Raw genomic sequence first — 20,286 nt, forward strand, 5'->3', positions numbered from 1 at the left:
TCCGTAGCAACCGACCTTGTTATCAGCCGACCTCGAACCACCCAACCGTAGACCAACCGATGGAGAACCAACCGACCTGCCTATCCGACCTGCTGACCAACCGCCCTGCCTATCCGACCTGCTGACCAACCGACCTGCCTATCCGACCTGCTGACCAACTGACTTCCTTTTGACCCTGCTACTATTACCTTATTATTATTATTATTATTATTATTATTATTATTATTATTATTATTATTATTTTTGTACGTAACAGGATAGTTTTTTTTATATTTTATAAAAAAATTATTCTCTACAAAATGATATATATACTGACTTGGTCGGATGACAAAGAGGAGAACGGTCCAGTAGGTAGTCGGTTGGGATAGAAATAGGAGAGAAAGAAATTTAATAAATTATATAAATATATATTTTTTATACCTGTGCAACCATCCAATTTAAAAAAAATATATTTTTTTTGGATAATTTTTTTTTCTATTTTATTAAAAAATTATTCTCTATAAAATGATATATATATTGAATTGGTTGGATGACAAAGAGGAGGAGAACCGTCCAGTAAGTACTCGGCTGAGATAGAAAGAGGAGAGAAAAAAATATAATAAATTATATAAATATTGTTGAGTAAGAAAAAACCAATGTGCAGGGTTATCAAGAATGGGACTAGAAAGTATAAAAAGACTTATGGGTGTGGTCGGGCGAGTGGACCTGATAAACTTTGACAGCAGCCGAACTGTCGAGACAAAAATTGCTGCTGATAGTTGAAAGTATAAAAAGACTTATGGTTTTTCTTGTCAAACTTGGGACTAGAAAAAAGAGATCGTGGTTTAAGGGCTGAGTCCCAGGAATGAGGATAGGTCGGGTGAGGCAAAGGGTCTGGATAAGAATCGGGGTAATTGGATTCCGAATAAGGCCAAAAAAGTTCAGTAAGATACTGAATGTAAGTCTCATAGACAAAAAATTTTGAGTTACTGCGGTCGTCTGAGAGAATAGCCGCAATTACAGGGTCAGAAGGGTGAAGAGTGGAAGAGTTAGGGGTTAGCTGAGCAAGGGCCAACCCAAGAGATCTATGGGCGTTCGGGGTTATGGGCAGCCGACCAAAAAATGCTTTCGGAAAGTAAAGTCTCAACCAAAGCTCAAAAAACCAAAAAGAGCCAGAGGCAGCTGTGTCCGCCCTCTTGGTGTCTAGAAGGCGGCCGCTGACTCTGGATAAGCCCTCATACAAATTGGCCAAAAAGAGGGTCCCTAAAGAAAAGAAGCGACCACTGGCTAGGTGGATGGCTAAGTCTACTTGCGAGGTCAAAATTGATTTGGAGGGAGAAATAATTATATATCTGAAAAAAGGAGTACAGAAGATGGTTCAAAATACAAACAAATATACAAAATGGATTAGATGGAGGAAATTATATACTTGCATAGCCAAAAAAGCAGAAAGGCGGTGTGCTCCAAGGCAGTTACTGTAGAGACCTCTGTACCCTGGAAGCGGAGGACAAAGTTGGTCCAGCTGCGTTCCTTCTCAGGTGTGCGAGCGAGCGACCAGCCTTCATGGTCGGGCGCTGGTTCTTGCCCATCCAGCGACCCAAAGACAGGATCGTCACCAACCACGGGGATGTGGGCGATCATAGCCACATCCATCAGGGTTGGGCCAATTGGGCCAGTTGGGAGAAGGAAAATGCCCAGTTGGGCATTCCAAAAGGCCGCTATAGCTAAAAGGACTTTGTCGTGATGGTACAGGGGCTGAGTGGCGAGGAAGATGGCCTTATCAATCCCTTTCCGTCGCCATTGTTCATAAAAAAACAGGAGATAGCCTAGAATACCAGGAACGAAAGGCATCTTTGGGATCGGTAAGATGTGTTTTGATATGATTGTTAATGCGTTCAGGTTTGAAATCAGGGCTGTTAATGGCTAAGGGGGTTACAGAAAGATGATACTCTTCATTCGAAAAGCATCCTCGGAAGATGTACAATAGGGACGAAGAGTGGGAGTAAGAATAGAAGAAGAAACAAAAGGGATTTCTGGAGCGGAGCCATCAAAAGGTAGAGCTGGGACGTACTGGTTAGCCATGGTTGAAAGGAGCAAAGCGAGAAAGGGAGAAGATAAAGTATTTGATTGCAAAAGGAGGAAAGTAATTAGAAAGCGTAAGGAAGAAGATGAAGACGAAGGGGTTTTAAGTAGGATTTTTCTGCAAAACCCCCTGATTAGACAAACTTAATGATGAACACACTGCCCGATCACATCACATCTCATATTGATCGAGAAGTGACGGCAGGGAAGAGGCAAATTGTTAAATATTTTAGGATTTTTTTGGGCTTGTGGTTAGAATTTAACGAGTTGGGCCCACAAATAAAACCTACGAGAGGAAAGTGGGCTTTTAGGGGCTCATTTAAGAGAAAGGTCTGTTAATCGGTCGCTTGGTTAAGCGACCTGTCAATAAGCCTGCTTGGCCAGTCCTTTGTCAGACAGTAGTTTAGTCGCTTGAAGAGATTGGATGGTGGTCGCTTTATTGGACGACCAATGAATCGTTTGGACGAATGGTTGTTCGGCCGTTTTAAAGGACCGGATGGTGGTCGCCTGATTGGGCGATCAATGAATCGTCTGAACAACTGGTTGTTCAGCCGAGTGAAAGGACTAGATGGTGATCGCTTGATTGGGCGACCAATGAATCGTCTGGACGAATGGTTGTTCGGCCGTTTGAAGGGACCGTACGGTGGTCGCTTGTTTAGGCGACCAATGAATCATTTGGACGAATGGTTGTTCAGCCGATTTCAGGGGATGGATGGTGGACAAATAAAATAATTTATATGTAATAATTAATAATAATTATTTTAAATTTAAAAAATAAAAATATAATTTAATAAATTAAATATATTAAAAATAATTAATAAATACTGTTATAACAATATATTTATATGTATAAAATAAATAATTAAGTTTTAAGGATAAATAAGGAATAATCAAAATTAAAATAAAAAATTAAAATAACCAAATGAGGGGAGGGGAGGGGAGGCGAAGAGAGGGGAAAAAATATTAAAATTGTAATAGTGTGTTTGGTTCATATGGGAGGGAAGGGAGGCAAGACGAGGGAAAATAGTATTTTTGTGGTTGATTAAACAGGGGAGGGAAAAGAAAATATAATTAATAATTTTACTGTTTTACCCTTGTGTTATATAAATAAAAAAATAAAAATATTTAATAAAATTCGATTAATTTATTTATAACATGTGATACAAAACTTATTTGTGTAATATAATAAAAACAATAATTACATTATTACGTATTGAAATAATCAAATACTTTATACATTAGTTATTTATTAAATTTACCAATAAAGATAAACAATAATTTTAGCGTATAAATAATAACATTATAACAAAAATTATATAAACTAATTATATTATAAAAATATTTTATATTTTATAAATTTTTAATATTAATTAAACTATTTAGTTATCTTAATTTTAATCTATAATTATTTTTACTATACAATAATTATTTTTATTGGTACACTTCTTAATTAATTACTAATTATATTTTATCTAAATTCTCGTATTTACAGTAATATAGTCGTATTACATGATACAAAAGAAGTAAAATATTAGTATTGTAGATATAATTATATGCTAATTTATAATTTATTAAAAAATTGTTATAATTAAACTTGATTAAAAAAATCAATTAAAATTATTTCAAAATATATAATATAATTTTAATATTTATTTGATATAATTATTATGTTATAAAATTTTTAATAAAATATTTAAAAAATATAATAGGTAATTAGATAAAATAAAATTTTGATGAAATGTCTCCCCTCCAAATTCCAGCAAAAAAAATTAAAAAAAATTGACTCCCCGTCCCCTTTAAATATTTTTGAACCAAACACAATTTTTTTATAATTCTCTCCTCTTCCCTCCTAAACCCTCAAACCAAACCAAACAGACCCTAAAGAACCCCTCCATTTCGTTCTATACCGCCTCCCCACCACACTGCAAGCTGTCCTGTGCTGGCGGCGGCGCCTTCCCCCTATTCTCATCGGTAACTCATAATTGTTCTCCCTGCTCTTGCTATTGATGTTTGTCATTGACTACTTGTGGTTAATTTCTTCAATTTCGCCTGCTCCAGTTTCGTTTTGCAATTGCTGGTGAATTATAGTCCCTTGTGTTGGGGAAAATGTTTGGGGGTATTATTGGGTTGTGTTCGTGCAGGGAAAACATCAGGAAAAAAAAAAGTAGATTAAATTTTGCCTGTGTTTTTGGCTGTTTGACGTTTGGAAGTTTTCCGATCTGTTCTGTGGGAGCGATGCGATTTATTTTGCAACAGTGGTCTTCTACTTTTGTTTAGGATAATGCGATGCATTTACGCCCAAATAGCAAAACCCGTTGAACCCTAAATCCCTTTTTCGACGTCGTTTCTGCTTCTTACTCCCATCATTTTTATTTTTATTTTGTTTCTGTTTCATTTGTTTCGTTTCTCTCGCGGCTTCCATCTATCGACAGTTTTCATCACCGGCTCTCCTTGTAGAGGGATGTTAGTTTGGCTGTCGGTTCTTCAAAGCCTGGATAAGTTTGCAATGAAGAGAACTCATTTGGTTCTTGTTTGGGTTTGAATAAAAAAAGAAAAGTTCTTCATTCTGTTTAGTTCAGGTATACATATAAGATTGTAACTGAAGAAAATATAAATGGTTCTTGTTCGTATAATGAAAAAAAAAAAAAAGAAAACTGTGAAGGTACACAATTTAGCCCCTGAATTTCTGTACAGTTGCTTTTATCAAATTTGTTGTTCTTTAACTGATGAATTACTCCCTTCGGTCGTCCGATCATCCGGCTATTCTCTCTCATATGCATCTGAAAAGATTTAAAATAGCTATTAGTATATATGTATAGGAAACAATAAAATAATATTAAAATCACTTACATTAGATTTGAAATTGGGGTCGAAGGCCTTTGCGTTCCCTCGTCTCCACATAATCTTTACCTACAAATTAAAAACACTTAAAAATAAATTATTATAAAATATAGCAACAAAATTAATACATGCAAGTCCCGAATCATAAAAGCAAATCTCCTTGTTTCAAACGTATCCTTAATTTTTACTGATGGGATTGACAACCAGCATAAACTGTTTGTGAAAATGCCCCCGAGAAAAGAATATGCTTTTCAAGATTCTACAAAACTCTATCAATCTGGAAAATGATGGATAGGATTGGCCACGTGGTTAATTTTGTCGTATTCACAGGCCAAAGTCATCATCGTCATCGTCCAATAAATTTCAAAAGATTTTCAGTTGACAGTGGATAACCAGAAAAAATACAGTTACAGACAAGATTGTAATTGTGTCTTCATAAAGTCGACGACAGTGTCGGTTAAAGATGAAGAAAGAAGAAGAAAAGAAACAATCACCGTTCCGTCATAGAGTTCGCGCGGCTCAAATTTCCGACGGCGGCGACGGCGACAATGTTGTCCGCTTTCGTCGGAGGCGGCGAGCCGCCAATTTTGGATTCCGATTTTTCCAGAAACGGGGCTTCGGAGGAGGACCCCGTCCCGTCGGATTCTTCTTCGGTGGAAGTCGAGTAGCTGAGATAATCCTTGGCGTCGGGATCCTCCGCCGCAAAAGGCGGCGGCGGTGTGTCGTCGTTCGATTCCGAGGCGGCGTTCCCGTCCAGCTCGCCGATGCTCGGGTGCCCATTGTCGTCGGACGGCTCCATGTTGGGAACCGAAGCTTGTTCCAAAACGGGATCCTGTCGCTCTCGGAGAGTTTTCTCGATCAAAGTCTTGAGGAAGTTCATCACTTGCACGGCGTACATCAGCGCTGTCAACGGATCGTCCATCTGCCGATTAAAAAAAAAACGAACGACGAATCGTGTTAGCTCTAGAGTTTCGTCGTAAAGGCGCGCGACGAGGAGTAGAGTCACCTGTGTCATGTTGGGGGCGAAAACCATGGCGATGTTGCGCGAGTTCATCTTGTTGTAATGTTCCTCTTGGACGACATCGGCCATTAGATTGACAGCCCAGTCCAAGAGAGCGGCCTCGGTCGCCGGCAGGAGTCGTACGAGAGCGTCGCAGTCGTCTTCCGACTGGCACTGCATCACCTGCTCGGAAGAAAGGGAGTCGAGCACGCCTCTCGGGAGTTCTCGGAACCAAGCCTACATCGATCGAATGATGTCGATAAAACACACACAATGTAACAAAATTGAGAAAATCAAGATAAAAACGCACAAACGAAAGACGATAATTTGGTGACCCAGTTCGGTGAACCTATATTTGGGGGCGACGCCAAGCTAATTTTCGGAGAAAGTACAAGTAACGATCAAAACCCTAGCAGCCAAAAAAAGAACCTATACGGACGAGCCTAAAAATATTTATCGAGGGCTTGTAAAATTAAAAAAAATATAAATATCGAGGACGAACAAATTTGTTGGCATAAATCGAATTTCACAATATTCTATCAATTCTACTTTGCCCTAAAGAATTTACTCAAAGTAATAACGAGCCGCAGAAAAAGATCGAGTATTTACTTACCTTGATCAGCCCGGCCAAGCAATGCACATCTATGCCTTCAGGAACGACGCCTCTGTTTAATTGCTCCCGGACGAACTCATCCTGGCTATTGCCGGCAGTAATTCTGAATATTCCTTCTGCCTGCAATGCGAAAGCATTTGTAACCGAATGTGATAAGAACGAAATCGACCAAATCACTTGTGAATAGTGCGCCAAACGATTTTTTTTTTTCGAGCATCAGAGAAATACAATCGCGCTCACCTGCAGGCCGTCTTGTGAATACAAGTGCCTCTGCAAAAGAAGAAGGATAGTCGGAATGCTATTGCCGCGCGCGTCGTACGACATCTGCATGGATTCTGTGGAGACTCCAAAAACAGTGGCACTGTCGACGGATTGCCAGAAGAAAATACATATTTAGCGTAAAAAAAAGTTAGAATTTTGGTGGACGGATTTCGGTTAAGCTCCTTGGCAATAACCTAAGTTAATTAAGCTAATGGATAAAAGTTTCATTAGGACAAGATAAAGATATCGACGCATAAAGAAGAGTAACATATGTCGGAAGAAATCTTAGCAAGAACTTGTTTAATATTAAACCATTAACTAAAATGAGGATCCATTAGATTAGTTCGAATCTGTTCCTTAGTGATCAATCCAAAACGAGCATTAGTTCATTAAAACAATCTTTGCCTAAAATCCTTCCTCCGAATCTCCAAGTACAAAGAGAGCAGAGCATCGACGACACCATGTATTGAAGCAAAAAAGTTCTATTAATCGAAAATCAAAATGGACTAAATTAATTCCAAACCCCGTCACATATGCTTGAATTAGAACAGTTCTACTTAGTGAAAATAAAACAAACATTGGAAAATCATATTTTTAAGATCTCGTTTTAATCTTGTACCGTTGATTGATTTTGTTTTCATTTCAAAAATATCGATTCAAACACTTATTTTAATGGACATTAGAATCACCAACAACTTGAAATAAATCCCCAAAAGCAATCTAGCATTGGAAACATTGTGTTTTTAAGGTCTCGTTTCGATCTTGCATTGTTCATCAAATTTTTTCCATTAAGAAACGTCAAATCGAACACCTATTTTAATGAACATAAAGAAACAACTCTGAAGCTACAAAACCCCAAATGTAAGAAATCAAACAAACAAGGAAACCACATAAAGGAAACCCCAAGAACACCTCAAAGAAGGACGATGTTCTAAGGTCTTGCATTGTTCATAGAAAACGATCAAATCCAATTTCAATTCAAAATCTCGATTAAACCCTAGATGCCAATTTGCATCAATTAGCAAATTCTTCACTCCATTTAACCCAATTCACAACAAATTAAACAACAAACACTCAAGAACAAACAAACAAACAAGAACATAATCGAATGAGAGAATTAGGAGAATTAAATCGAATCAAATTAAGAAAAGCATAATCTGTAACATTACCTAGCACTGGGAGGTCTTCTCGGAACCTCAGGCTCAAACTCGACTGGCAATCCCAAAAACCCATCGAACCTATCAAAGGTCACGTGATTCACGTGCTGCACATCGGTAGGCCATCCAATTTCCATAGCCCCGGCGGCGGCGGCGGAGAAAGCGTCGGAACCGTCGCTGGCCTTACAAGCGGAGGACCAAAAGGTCTTCCTAAAGAGAGTGAGCAAAAGTGCGAGAAGCGAGAGCTGATCCCGACTTCTCCTGTCGCTCTCCCTTTTCTCTTCCTCCCTAACCCTATCGTCATCATCATCGTCGTCGTTGTCTTCGGCCACGTCACCGTACGACTGAGTCGAGTGGAACAACGTGGCATTGTGGGTGGGGGAAGATGACGAAGAGTGGGAATGGAGCACCTCTGTCATTTCTTTTCTTTATTTTTCTTCCCCCAAATTGAAATTGAACGAATCAATGGAATCGAATCGAATTGGGGGTTTCTTTTTGAATTTTTTATTGATTCTTGGTTTTGGGGGATTGGGGGAGGAAATGAAATCTGAAAATTGAAATTGTGAATAGGATGAGTGGAGGAGGAAACAGGACGACGTGGGGATCATGAATGAATGAAGTAAAGAGTGGTAGGAACAACTCCAGTGACTTGATTATTCAGAGATTTATTTATTGTTATTAATTGTGGTGGCTGGATTTGCAGATATTATCTATCATCATTATATATATGAATTTGCGTGGGGAAGTGCAGGGAAGGGAAAGGTATCTGTGAACAAAAGACAGAGAGAGAGAGAGAGAGAGAGGGGGGGGGGGGGGGGGGGGGGGGTGGTTATCATATGGGTTTTTGCATTAAATGATCATTTTTGTGAGTTGAATCTCGTTAAGAATTGGTTATTGGGGGAATAGTACGGTTGGCAATAATTAATCCGAACTTGTTCTGAAATAGTTGGATTTGGGTTGAAATTTTCGACCAAATTAATAAACTCAATTAATAATTTGGTCAAATTCGTTTAAATCATTTAATTAAATGGGTCAAATTAAGATTTACATTTTCGATTTGAAAATAACAAATCTAACATGTTTAATTAATATTATTTTAAATTTAAATATATTTTTTAAATTTTATCAATACAATTCAATATTTATGGCTAATTTTATAAAAATAAACAATAAAAAATAAAAGATTGTGTTGTGTACTATTATGTAATGTTTTGTTAATTCAATTCTTGAATATTGATTTCATGATATGAATAAATAATCTTTTACTTTAATATGTATATATATTATGCATTTGAAAAATTTTGTTAGTATAAATTGTAATTTTAAATTAAAATTTAAAAATTTTAGATTTAAACCGATTATATGAGTCAGGTTCAGGTTGACTTGATTAATAAAAAATCATGTTAAGGTTGCAAATATCAACCCATTTAATTAAATAGATCAGGTCAAGGGTTTTGTAACCCATTTAAACTGACCCGATTCCGACCCCGACCCGACCCGATTCGTTTGTCAGCCCTAGTGAATTGCTCCAATGGTCCCGGTAGATCTCCGATTCATTTTTTTGTGGTTTGGATCTGATACCAATTAGGCATTGTATTGTATATCCTAATTTTTGAAAAAATAATTATATACTTTAATATATATTACAGAGTTAATTATTTTTTATTTATACAATATTAGAGTATATATATGAGACATCAAAAAGGAAAAATATAGTACAATATATGGGATGGAGAAATTAGTTACTACAAAACTTACAAATAAAATTTTAGAATAATGCGAATTTTATACAAATATCTAAACATAAAATAAGAAACATTTCAGCCTCCAATTCTAGGGATACCAATGGTTGGTCCAACCGGACCCTACACTTTATCAAAATACCTATTACTGGACATATGATCCAATTCGGGGTTATACTGGATCTGATCGGAATTATATTCGATGAGATGTGATGAATTTGTTAAATTCACTTTTTTTCTTTTTCTTTTTTTTTTTTAAAAAAAAATTTAATTTAAAATAAATTCGAATTTAGACTCGAATATGACATATATTAAAATGTATATTTCATCGTTCTTACTCCAAAGTATCAATTTGAGTAAAAGTAATTATTCATCAATACCAAAATATTATTAACTTTTACCGCAATTACAAACATACCAACACAATTATTTTTTACACAAAATTAAAATTAAGAATATCATAATCTCTTACGCTCTCAGTAATTAATAAAATACTACAATATTATTTTTTAATTTATTACAAAACTCCAAAAACTCATTTGAACCGGGAAAGAAAAAGTATTTTTTTATTAAAAATACTATAATAAAATAATAACAAATTAAACTCAAAAAATCATTTTAATTTATTAAAAATTATATATATAATTGATATATTATTAATATATTCCTTCCGTCCCACATTAGAAGTCTTGGTTACTGTAGACACAAAAATTTAGAATAAGTATAATTAGTATATAATTAATAATATATCAGTAAAAATAATTAACATATAATATAAATTGTTATAGATTAAAATAATTAATTAGTTTAATTGAAATTAAAAAAAATTAAATTAAATTAAAAAAATGCGTAGTCATTTTAAAAAAAAAAGTGACATGAGATGTGAGACGAACATAATCAACCACGTAAACTAAGAGAGTATTAATTAAATCCTACTCTAATACTCCCTACCAAGAATATTCTTGCACTAAAAAAACCCACAAAAACGAATCAAGAAGCAGTAGGCGCATAGGATAATATAATATATTTTCATCATATTTTTATTATTTGATATTATTTATTTTTTAAAAAATATCATATCAAATATATATTTTTTTTACAAGACATCAATTCAAAATATTAAATTCTTTTTTTTCAAACTTTCAAATTTTCAAAAACTTCCAAAGTCAAGGTGTAATAAATTTGATGGGCTATAATATAGACAGGGTTGAATTTATTGGGTTGTTGCAGTTGGTACTAAGTGTGTGTTTGTTTGGGGATTGAATTTTAAATATACTATATTTTTTTTTTTTCAAAAAGTTCGAATTAAATACTTATATTTTATTTTTTATATTATATTAAAAAACAGTTTTACATTCAAAACACCACATCAACACCTATTTATATCACATCATACAACTATTTAAATTCAAAATTTTTACTAAATAAATTCCAACTCAAAATCTAAACCCTAAAACAAACACAACCTTAAGTGAGCTGATGATAGAGGATTCTCGTGTATTTCAGTTTCTACTAATTTACTATAGGTTTTATGGAATTTTATAGGTTTTCAATAAATTTTAAAAATACTAATACTTTCCTCATCAATCTAATGTCCTACTAATTAGGTTTTCAATAGTAGATTAATAAATAATATTATTTTATTAATTAATAAAAATAGATAAGAGATTTTAGTGTGTTTGACAAACAGTTTTTTCAAGTATTTTTAACTTATTTAATCACTTTTAATTGTTTGAGCAGTCAGAAAACTATTTTAAGTATTTGGTAAATTAGTTTTTTTAAATAGCTTATTATCCTCAAGAAGCTAATTTCTAAAAAATTATATAACCCAACATTTTGGAAAAGTTTTTTAACTTCAATTTTTTATTTATTCCTTATTTGCCTTTAAAATGTTACTCCTTCCGTCTCAAAACTATAGTTTAGGTTATGTTTGACACGAGATTTAAAAAATATTGATATTATATTGATAGTGGGTTTAAAGTACGGGTAAAAGACTTTTTTGCCTATGTGAGTGTATTAGTGTAAAAATTAGTGGCAATTGTGTAATAATAATGAAAAAAGAAAGGGTAATTTTATAATGATATGGTTATTTATGGAAATTAGACTATTGTTTTGGAACGGACAAAAATGGTAAACATGACTATTGTATTGGGACGAAGGAAATATTATATATTAAAATTAAATAATAAAATAGACTAAATTTATTAAAAATCATAAATATAATAAATTAACAAATTAATTAATTATTAATAATAAATATATATACAAAAAATTTATTATTTATTTTTTACATCATTTTTAATAAAAAATATTCATATTTCTTAATATAAACATATACTATTATTTTTCTCACATCTAAAAGTAATAAAAAAATATTTTATAAAACATTCGTAATTTTAAATAACTAATAACAAAAATTTTTAAAACTAAAAAAATACAAAAATTTTTTAAAATTTAAAATATAAATGTTTTCAATTGTCATTTTATATATTACAAAACATTTTAATACAAACAGCTAAATGAATCAGCTAGTCAAACCGGCTAATTGAATCAGCTAGTCAAACCAGCTAATTGAATCAGCTAAACACTAACGGCTAATTGAATCAGCTAACAAGTAAAATGTATCAGCTGACTGTCAAACACATCCTAATTATTTCAACGTGTCAGCTTGTTATATGTTAGCTGATTCAATCAGCTGATTTGACTAACTGATTCGATTAGCGATTTGTATTAAAATATTTGGTAAAATAATTGTTTGATACCAACTGTTTACACGTAAAATAATAATTGATGACATTTTTTTTTCTAATATATTTAATTATGTTATTTTGAGTTTAGAATGTTTGAAATTTTTTATTATTAGTTATTAAAAATTGTAAAAACGTTATAAAATAGTATTTATTTTTATTATAGTTATATTTAAAAAATAATATATTTTATTGAAAAATTATAAATATTTTTTTTATTGAAAATGATGTAAAATATAAAATAATAAATATTTCGTGTATATATTTATTATGTTAAGTGTCGATCAGTTCATTGAAAATATTTACTTAATTTATATTTAGTATAAAATTTATATAATGTAATTTTAATATAAAAATAAATTATTAATATTTATATTTTCTATTTTGTGTTAATATTAATAAATTTATATATTTTATAATTAAAGTAATTTATATATATACATTAATTCTTTTAAATTTATAAAAAATCATAATATAATATAATAAAATATTCTAATATAATTAATAAATAATCAAAATATATTTATTTATGTAAAATGAATAATAATTTTTTAAGGACAAATAAAGAATTAAAAAATTTAAATTGAAAAAATTATTTCAAATAGTTGGGCAAATTAGTTTTTTAAAAATTAATTTTTTTCGATCCAAAAATTATTTCAAAAAATTAATTTACCAAACATCTAAATTAATTGTTTGATTCAATATTTTAGCTTTTTGCCAAACACCTAATATTAATTAATTACATGTGGATAATGATATATTGTATTTTTATATTAACTAGCATTACTATTTAAAATAGATACTTTTGAAATAAAATAAAAAAAAACTTTAAATTAATATTAGGAGAATATATTTATATGATATATTTTATTTTGTCATAGTATTTATTAAGGATAGTATCTAACAAAAAATAATTCTCCCGTCCTACATACTATGTCCACGTTGTCGTTTCTTTCTATCCACAATTCAGGTTATTTTCTTATGATTAATTAATTATTGTAATCTTAATTTATAATTATTTATATTATAAATAATTATTTTTACTAATATATTATTAATTATCTATTAATTATATCATTTCTAAAATATCTTGTCAGAGAAACTGTAGGTGGGACAAAGAGAGTATTAGATAAAATAAAAAAAACCCTCGGTAGAAATTAGGGTTTAAAAAAGAGTGAAAACAATAAGCAAAGCTTATTGACTTCTACAGTAATCTAGACTTCATATACATCCCTCGTCCCGACGCTTCAACGCCTAAAGAACCCCTCCATTCGTTCTATACCGCCTCCCCACACTGCAAGCTGTCCTGTGCTGGCGGCGGCGCCTTTCCCCCTATTCTCATCGGTAAGTCATAATTGTTCTCCTGCTCTTGCTATTGATGTTTGTCATTGACTACTTGTGGTTAATTTCTTCAATTTCGCCTGCTCCAGTTTCGTTTTGCAATTGCTGGTAAAATATAGTCCCTTGTGTTGGGGAAAATGTTTGGGGGTATTTTTGGGTTGTGTTCGTGCAGGGAAAACATCAGGAAAAAAAAGTAGATTAAATTTTGCCTGTGTTTTTGGCTGTTTGACGTTTGGAAGTTTTCCGATCTGTTCTGTGGGAGCGATGCGATTTTTTTTGCAACAGTGGTCTTCTACTTTTGTTTAGGATAATGCGATGCATTTACGCCCAAATAGCAAAACCCGTTGAACCCTAAATCCCTTTAACGCGTCGTTTATGCTTCTTACTCCCATCATTTTTATTTTTATTTTGTTTCTATTTCATTTGTTTTGTTTCGTCTCTCTCTCGGCTTCCATCTATCTTCGTTTCCGACAGTTTTCATCACCGGCTCCCCTTGTAGAGGGATGTTAGTTTGGCTGTCGGTTCTTCAAAGCCTGGATAAGTTTGCAATGAAGAGAACTCATTTGGTTCTTGTTTGGGTTTGAATAAAAAATGAAAAGTTCTTCATTCTGTTTAGTTCAGGTATACATATAAGATTGTAACTGAAGAAAATATAAATGGTTCTTGTTCGTATAATGAAAAAAAAAAAAAGAAAACAGTGAAGGTACACAATTTAGCTCCTGAATTTCTGTACGGTTGCTTTTATCAAATTTGTTGTTCTTTATCATTGGGATTTTCCACTTGAAATGGAATTGCCACTGTCCTTTGGCATCTTTTGGGGCTGTTTCAATGCAGTCGGTCCATGTTCTTGGCTGGGAGTAGGAAAAATGGTCAATGGCAATAGTTGTCATCTTCTGTGCATTCCATATGTAGCTCTTAGTATGTGAATATTCATCTGAGTCATGGTTAGCGTGATTTGCAGCTGATTTTTGCTTCATTCCTGCTGAAATGCGAATTTTAAATGGTACATGTTGAATTAGCTGTTTCTGCCTCTACCAAGCACTGTGTTCTACTTGTGCATGGTTTTTTCTTCCTTTACAACTTTCAGAAATATTAATGCATAATCAAGACATACCTCATGTTGTCTGCCTGTTTATTTTAACTTTTTTGTGTTTTTTATTTATTTTTGTTACTTCTTTTATGATTTCTATTGATTTGATATCACGTGAAGTTTTACAGTTCTGGGTTCTATATTGTATTTACATGCATGCTTCGTCTGAGGTTGCAGAATTTGAATAACATGTTATATGCAGCATTCTTAGTGATTTACTCATGGCTCATGCCTCTTATATTGAACACATTAGGTCTTGCTTTGTGGGTTTCGGTATATTCATTGCTATGGCTGGTAAGGATGGCAAGTCCACTGATGCCAAGACTTCTTCTTCCAGTGAGTGCTGTGAATTATCAATTTTTTTCAAGCATAGACTACTCTAGTTATCTTTGACTGTAATAGTTCTTATGCAAACAAGTACTTATCTAACATCCCATGATTCAATTACAGAGGGAAAGAAGAAGGAAGTCAAAAAGGAGACAGGCCTAGGTCTTTCATATAAGAAAGATGAGAACTTTGGGGATTGGTACTCTGAGGTATGAATACATCACATGCATCTCTCTTTTTATTATCGTATATTACATTCTCAAATAACTTGGGAAGATAGATAATCATATTAGAGAGGCAGCAAACTTAAACATCAAGGCACATATAACCCACGCAACATAGATGTTTTTTTGTATATATCAGTCATATGGTGGCTGAAATAATGCTAGTCATTCGTCTTTTATGGCATGACTATAAACAATTTTAATCTTACACGCTCATATCTTGAGGGTTGGAAGAATTTGTACCTGTAGCAATTTTCAAGAGGCTTCACCAATGTGCTTTTTATTGTGAACAGGTTGTTGTTAGTGGGGAAATGATTGAGTACTATGACATATCTGGCTGTTACATTCTGCGACCATGGGCAATGTCTATTTGGGAGAATATGCAAGTAAGTCTTCTTCTTATCTTCTCTAGAAATTCAATTGACACTGTAGTATTAAGCTTTTACTTATCCACCATTACTATATCTATGAAAGTTGTCTTGCTCGAGCTTTCACTTGCTTTCCTGTAAAATTTAAGTGAAAGTCTTTTTGCATAGTAACTGATGAAAGTTTATCAGAGAAGTAGCTTTTAAGTCATTATGTGATACATGAGAAAGCCTGATAGCTGTTATATTACTCTGGAAAACCTCAGTCATTAATGATTTCCAAAAATTTTATTATTATTATTATTGTAATTATTATTTTAATTGGTTCTTTGTGCTCTGGACAAGATTTTGAAAATTTGAGTTAGTGATTTCAGTTTTATGGCAGTTACATGATCAGTAAATTGTTGTGTTACAGAAAGTATACTTTAAATACATTTTCTCTTTTGTTTGCTTGTCCTTCTTCAAATATTTTCATTTGTTATGCCTTGTGGTTAACTTTGTGGCAATTTAATTTGCAGACCTTCTTTGATGCTGAGATCAAGAAAATGAAAATAAAAAACTGCTACTTTCCCCTGTTTGTATCCTCAAATGTCCTACAGAAGGAGAAAGACCATATAGAGGGGTTTGCGCCCGAGGTAAATACTTTTATTTTTGCTCCTGTTCGGGAACTAGCACTTTTCTTATTCTGATGTATACTTTGAAGTTTGTTGAAAAAGAGTAGCATTGATGTGAAGTTTATATTTATCAAAACAATTTTAGTGAGATCATACATATATATATGTTTTCATTCTCTTCTTTGACTCATGTTTATTATTCGTGCTTGTTTTTGCAACCACTCGACTGGCACTTCAGTTGATGATGTTGCAATCAATTAATACTAACTTTTATCATGACTTCTGGTGCTATTCAGCAGACAACTGAAACACATAATATAGTCTTGTATGCTGATCTTGTGGGCTTGACAGGCATGTCATCAATGTCTAACTGTTAGTTCACCCTTTGAAGGTTGCATGGGTAACAAAATCTGGAGAGTCTGACCTGGAGAATCCTATTGCAATCCGTCCAACTAGTGAAACTGTTATGTATCCATATTTTTCCAAATGGATTAGGGGGCACCGAGACTTGCCTCTGAGGCTTAATCAGTGGTGTAATGTTGTGAGATGGGAATTCAGCAACCCCACCCCATTTATTAGGTACTTATAGTCTCGTCATCTTGAAAAGTTCTTTTCTATTAATTTCTAGACTCTATATCACCCTTCTCCATGTTGGTCAAGCAGATATATATATATATATATATAGAATATTCATGAAATTAGTCTTAATGGTTCAACTTTTTGAAATCGGTATTTGGTGGAAAGAAATAAAGTCGATTGAGAGCCTTGTTCTACTTTGTAGTTGATGTCTAGTGATTTTGCAGGAGTCGTGAATTTCTTTGGCAAGAAGGACATACTGCTTTTGCAACCAAGGAAGAGGCAGACGCTGAGGTATTTTCTTGCTAGCCTATTTATACCCTTTGTATACATGATCATGCACTTCTCTTTCTTTCTTTCTTACCTCTTTTTTATTTTTTTTGGTTGTGTGTGTTTGAAAGCATTATCATAGTACTCAGAATCTGCCATTCAGGATTAAGTTCTGAAAGTTTTTACTGTTTTTATATATGACTGCACTGTTACATCTAGAAATATTTCATTAACAGAGGTGGTGTAGTTCATTGTCGTACTATCAATCATTTTGTCCAATTCTTTTCAGGTGCTTGACATTTTGGAACTCTATAGACGCATATATGAAGAATTCTTGGCTGTTCCAGTTATTAAGGGGAAAAAAAGTGAGCATGAGAAGTTTGCTGGGGGACTGTATACAACCACCGTTGAGGTTACAATACTATTAAATTATACAATATTACTCTTCTGGGATAGTCTGTGCAAACTATCCCTGAAGGGAGCCGTTCTTTGTAATTTATTTATAGAATTGCTCTGTGGCAGGCTTTTGTTCCAAACACCGGGCGTGGTGTGCAAGGTGCAACTTCACATTGTTTGGGTCAGAATTTTGCTAAAATGTTTGAGATAAATTTTGAGAATGAGAAAGGAGAAAGGGCTATGGTCTGGCAGAATTCATGGGCGTATACTACAAGAACGGTGATTACTCTCTTTGTTATTACTCTTTCTAGGCACTCAGGTATCCATGCAAAATAATGTCGTGTGGTTGAAATCAAATACTTTCTGTTTCACCCTTCTCTGATTTAGATTTACATTGTGTCCAAAATATGAATTTTACTGTCCATTTACTCTCCCCAAAACATGGATCCCATGTTTTTTAGGAAAAGGTACTGAAAGGTTAGAAATACTGACCGGGTTTTCTGTGGATATTTATTTAATTATGCATCTGCTGTCAATTTGAACTTAAAATTTATGCGATGGAATTAACATTGAAATCTGGGTTCAATAATACAATGCAGCCTAAAATTTTTGTTTGCTAATTAGGATTGTGCTTCCTCAATTTTTTCTACTGTAACTTTCTCAACACATCCACTATGTTTTCATGTGTATACATTATATTATATATACCTCTCTCCAGTAACTTTGTTTTATTTGGATTTTCATTACCTGTTTGTGACAATATCTTATGTATGTTACTCTATATTAAATTTCTGGCAGATTGGGGTAATGGTGATGGTACATGGGGATGACAAGGGTTTGGTGCTGCCTCCCAAAGTGGCATCTCTGCAAGTAATTGTAATTCCTGTGCCCTATAAAGATGCAGACACTCAGGGGATCTTTGATGCATGCACAGCCACTGTAAACTCCTTGAATGAAGCAGGAATCCGTGCTGACTCAGATTTTAGAGAGAATTATTCCCCGGGATGGAAGTATTCACATTGGGAATTGAAGGGTGTTCCCCTCAGGATTGAAATAGGACCTAAGGACCTGGCCAATAAACAGGTATACAGCTCTGATTCTGCTACATTTTCATTTGCGTTCATGAAGTTTTTGTTCGTCCACTTCTTTGGTATTAAAATTGTCTTTATACTGTGACAAATCTTCTTTTTTTTTTTTGAGCCCACCTGGTCGTCCCCTTGTTAAAATCTCAGGTCCGGACTGTCAGACGTGACAATTCAACTAAAACCGATATTCCCATGGCTGATTTGGTTGAACGTGTGAAAGCTACACTAGATGACATCCACAAGAACCTGTTTGATGTTGCCAAGCAGAGGCGGGATGCCTGCATCCAAATCGTGCATACCTGGGATGAATTTGTTCAAGCTCTAGGCCAAAAGAAAATGATTCTCGCCCCATGGTGTGATGAGGAGGTACCTTAAATAAATATTAATTTCCTTTTGTGAAATTACCTGTTTAAATTTGGTTCCCGTTAGAGTTAGACATAAATTAGGTGTTTACCTACTAGAGGCACATTTTTTAAATTTTCCCTTTTAAAAGCACTAGCAATTTGGTAACATATGAATATGCATTGGAATCACATAATTCTTATATAGTTTATTTTTTTAATAAAGTTGTTTTATGGCTGAAATAATAACTTAATTGTGCCGCAGGAAGTGGAGAAGGATGTGAAAGCCCGAACCAAGGGAGAGATGGGAGCGGCTAAGTCGTTCTGCACGCCCTTCGATCAGCCTGAACTCCCCGAAGGTACATTTCCAGTTTAATTGTTTGATGAATCGTGGCATCGCGCCAACTACTCCCTCCCTCATATAAAAGCATAATTCTTTTGGTAAATCCCGGCAGGTACGCTGTGCTTCGCATCGGGAAAGCCTGCAAAGATGTGGACTTACTGGGGAAGGAGTTACTGATCATATATTATGGTAATCTCTGCACAACTTGGAGATGCTTTACTTTAATTTAATTTGAATTAAATTTCATGATACTTGAAATATATTCTCAGCCTTGTTCCTCACAAAGGGATCTTGAGTTTTGGTTCTTAATGTTGTTATGATTTGTGGATTTTTGACTGTTTACACTTGAATTTATTGATGGTTTTGATTGTTGTGCTGAAAATTTTAGTACAATATTGGTATGAGATTTTGGTTTATTAAAACAAGGTTTTGTTTATGGTTTTAGAGTTTTAGGAAAATTTTGATAATTGTAAATAATAAGTATTTGATATAATGTTTTGTCAGAACTTTTTTTATTTTTATTTTTATTTCAAAAAATATACTACTATTTATGAATAATATAAAAAGCGTGTGAGATTGTATGTAGATAGAGCTCAAAAGTTTGCATATACCCAAAAATCTGTTTGGTAGTCATCCCTAGAGGAATATTCATTACAATTTACATGAATAATTTTAATCATTGGGTTTTATTTTATTTTATTTATCATATCTACTATTTTCACTTCGAAATATCAAAATAAAAGATGCAAACATATTAAACAAACATGACAATAGATTAGATATTCAATACTCCTTTCTACCATATCTCTTAAATAAGTTTTTAATGCAGATATCTTCTTCATTTTGATATGTATTACTCTCTTTCTCCACAAAATGTATAAAAGTATGTATT

At 33.4% G+C, this 20,286-nt stretch overlaps 2 protein-coding genes across 5 annotated transcripts; one reads left to right on the forward strand and one right to left on the reverse strand.

Moving 5' to 3' along the window:
* Positions 1-4,013: 4,013 nt before the first annotated feature.
* On the forward strand, positions 4,014-19,776 carry LOC127253477 (proline--tRNA ligase, cytoplasmic). Of its 4 annotated transcripts, none has more exons than XM_051278095.1 (13): positions 4,014-4,032; positions 15,107-15,189; positions 15,304-15,389; positions 15,698-15,790; positions 16,288-16,404; positions 16,775-16,962; positions 17,187-17,253; positions 17,519-17,641; positions 17,752-17,904; positions 18,424-18,708; positions 18,858-19,076; positions 19,317-19,410; positions 19,507-19,724. In XM_051278095.1, exons 2-13 carry the CDS (start codon positions 15,141-15,143, stop codon positions 19,569-19,571), a joined length of 1,539 nt encoding a protein of 512 aa, XP_051134052.1. In that variant the 5' UTR covers positions 4,014-4,032; positions 15,107-15,140; the 3' UTR covers positions 19,572-19,724. The 4 variants fall into 4 exon arrangements, with proteins under 4 accessions (XP_051134052.1, XP_051134049.1, XP_051134051.1 ...); XM_051278092.1 differs by lacking the exon at positions 4,014-4,032 and adding an exon at positions 4,041-4,138 and having other exon boundaries at positions 19,507-19,776; XM_051278094.1 differs by lacking the exon at positions 4,014-4,032 and adding an exon at positions 13,631-13,766.
* LOC127253480 (rho GTPase-activating protein 5) lies at positions 5,240-8,639 on the reverse strand. The gene is made up of 5 exons (XM_051278098.1): positions 7,946-8,639; positions 6,756-6,876; positions 6,516-6,635; positions 5,909-6,139; positions 5,240-5,824 (listed from the first exon to the last, which is right to left on the reverse strand). The coding sequence occupies exons 1-5, from the start codon at positions 8,350-8,352 to the stop codon at positions 5,393-5,395; spliced, it is 1,311 nt and encodes a 436-aa protein (XP_051134055.1). The 5' UTR covers positions 8,353-8,639; the 3' UTR covers positions 5,240-5,392.
* Positions 19,777-20,286: the final 510 nt, after the last annotated feature.

The sequence above is a fragment of the Andrographis paniculata genome, unplaced genomic scaffold (assembly GCF_009805555.1).
Source record: "Andrographis paniculata isolate CXL003 unplaced genomic scaffold, ASM980555v1 Contig51END, whole genome shotgun sequence".
Taxonomy (NCBI): Eukaryota; Viridiplantae; Streptophyta; class Magnoliopsida; order Lamiales; family Acanthaceae; genus Andrographis; species Andrographis paniculata.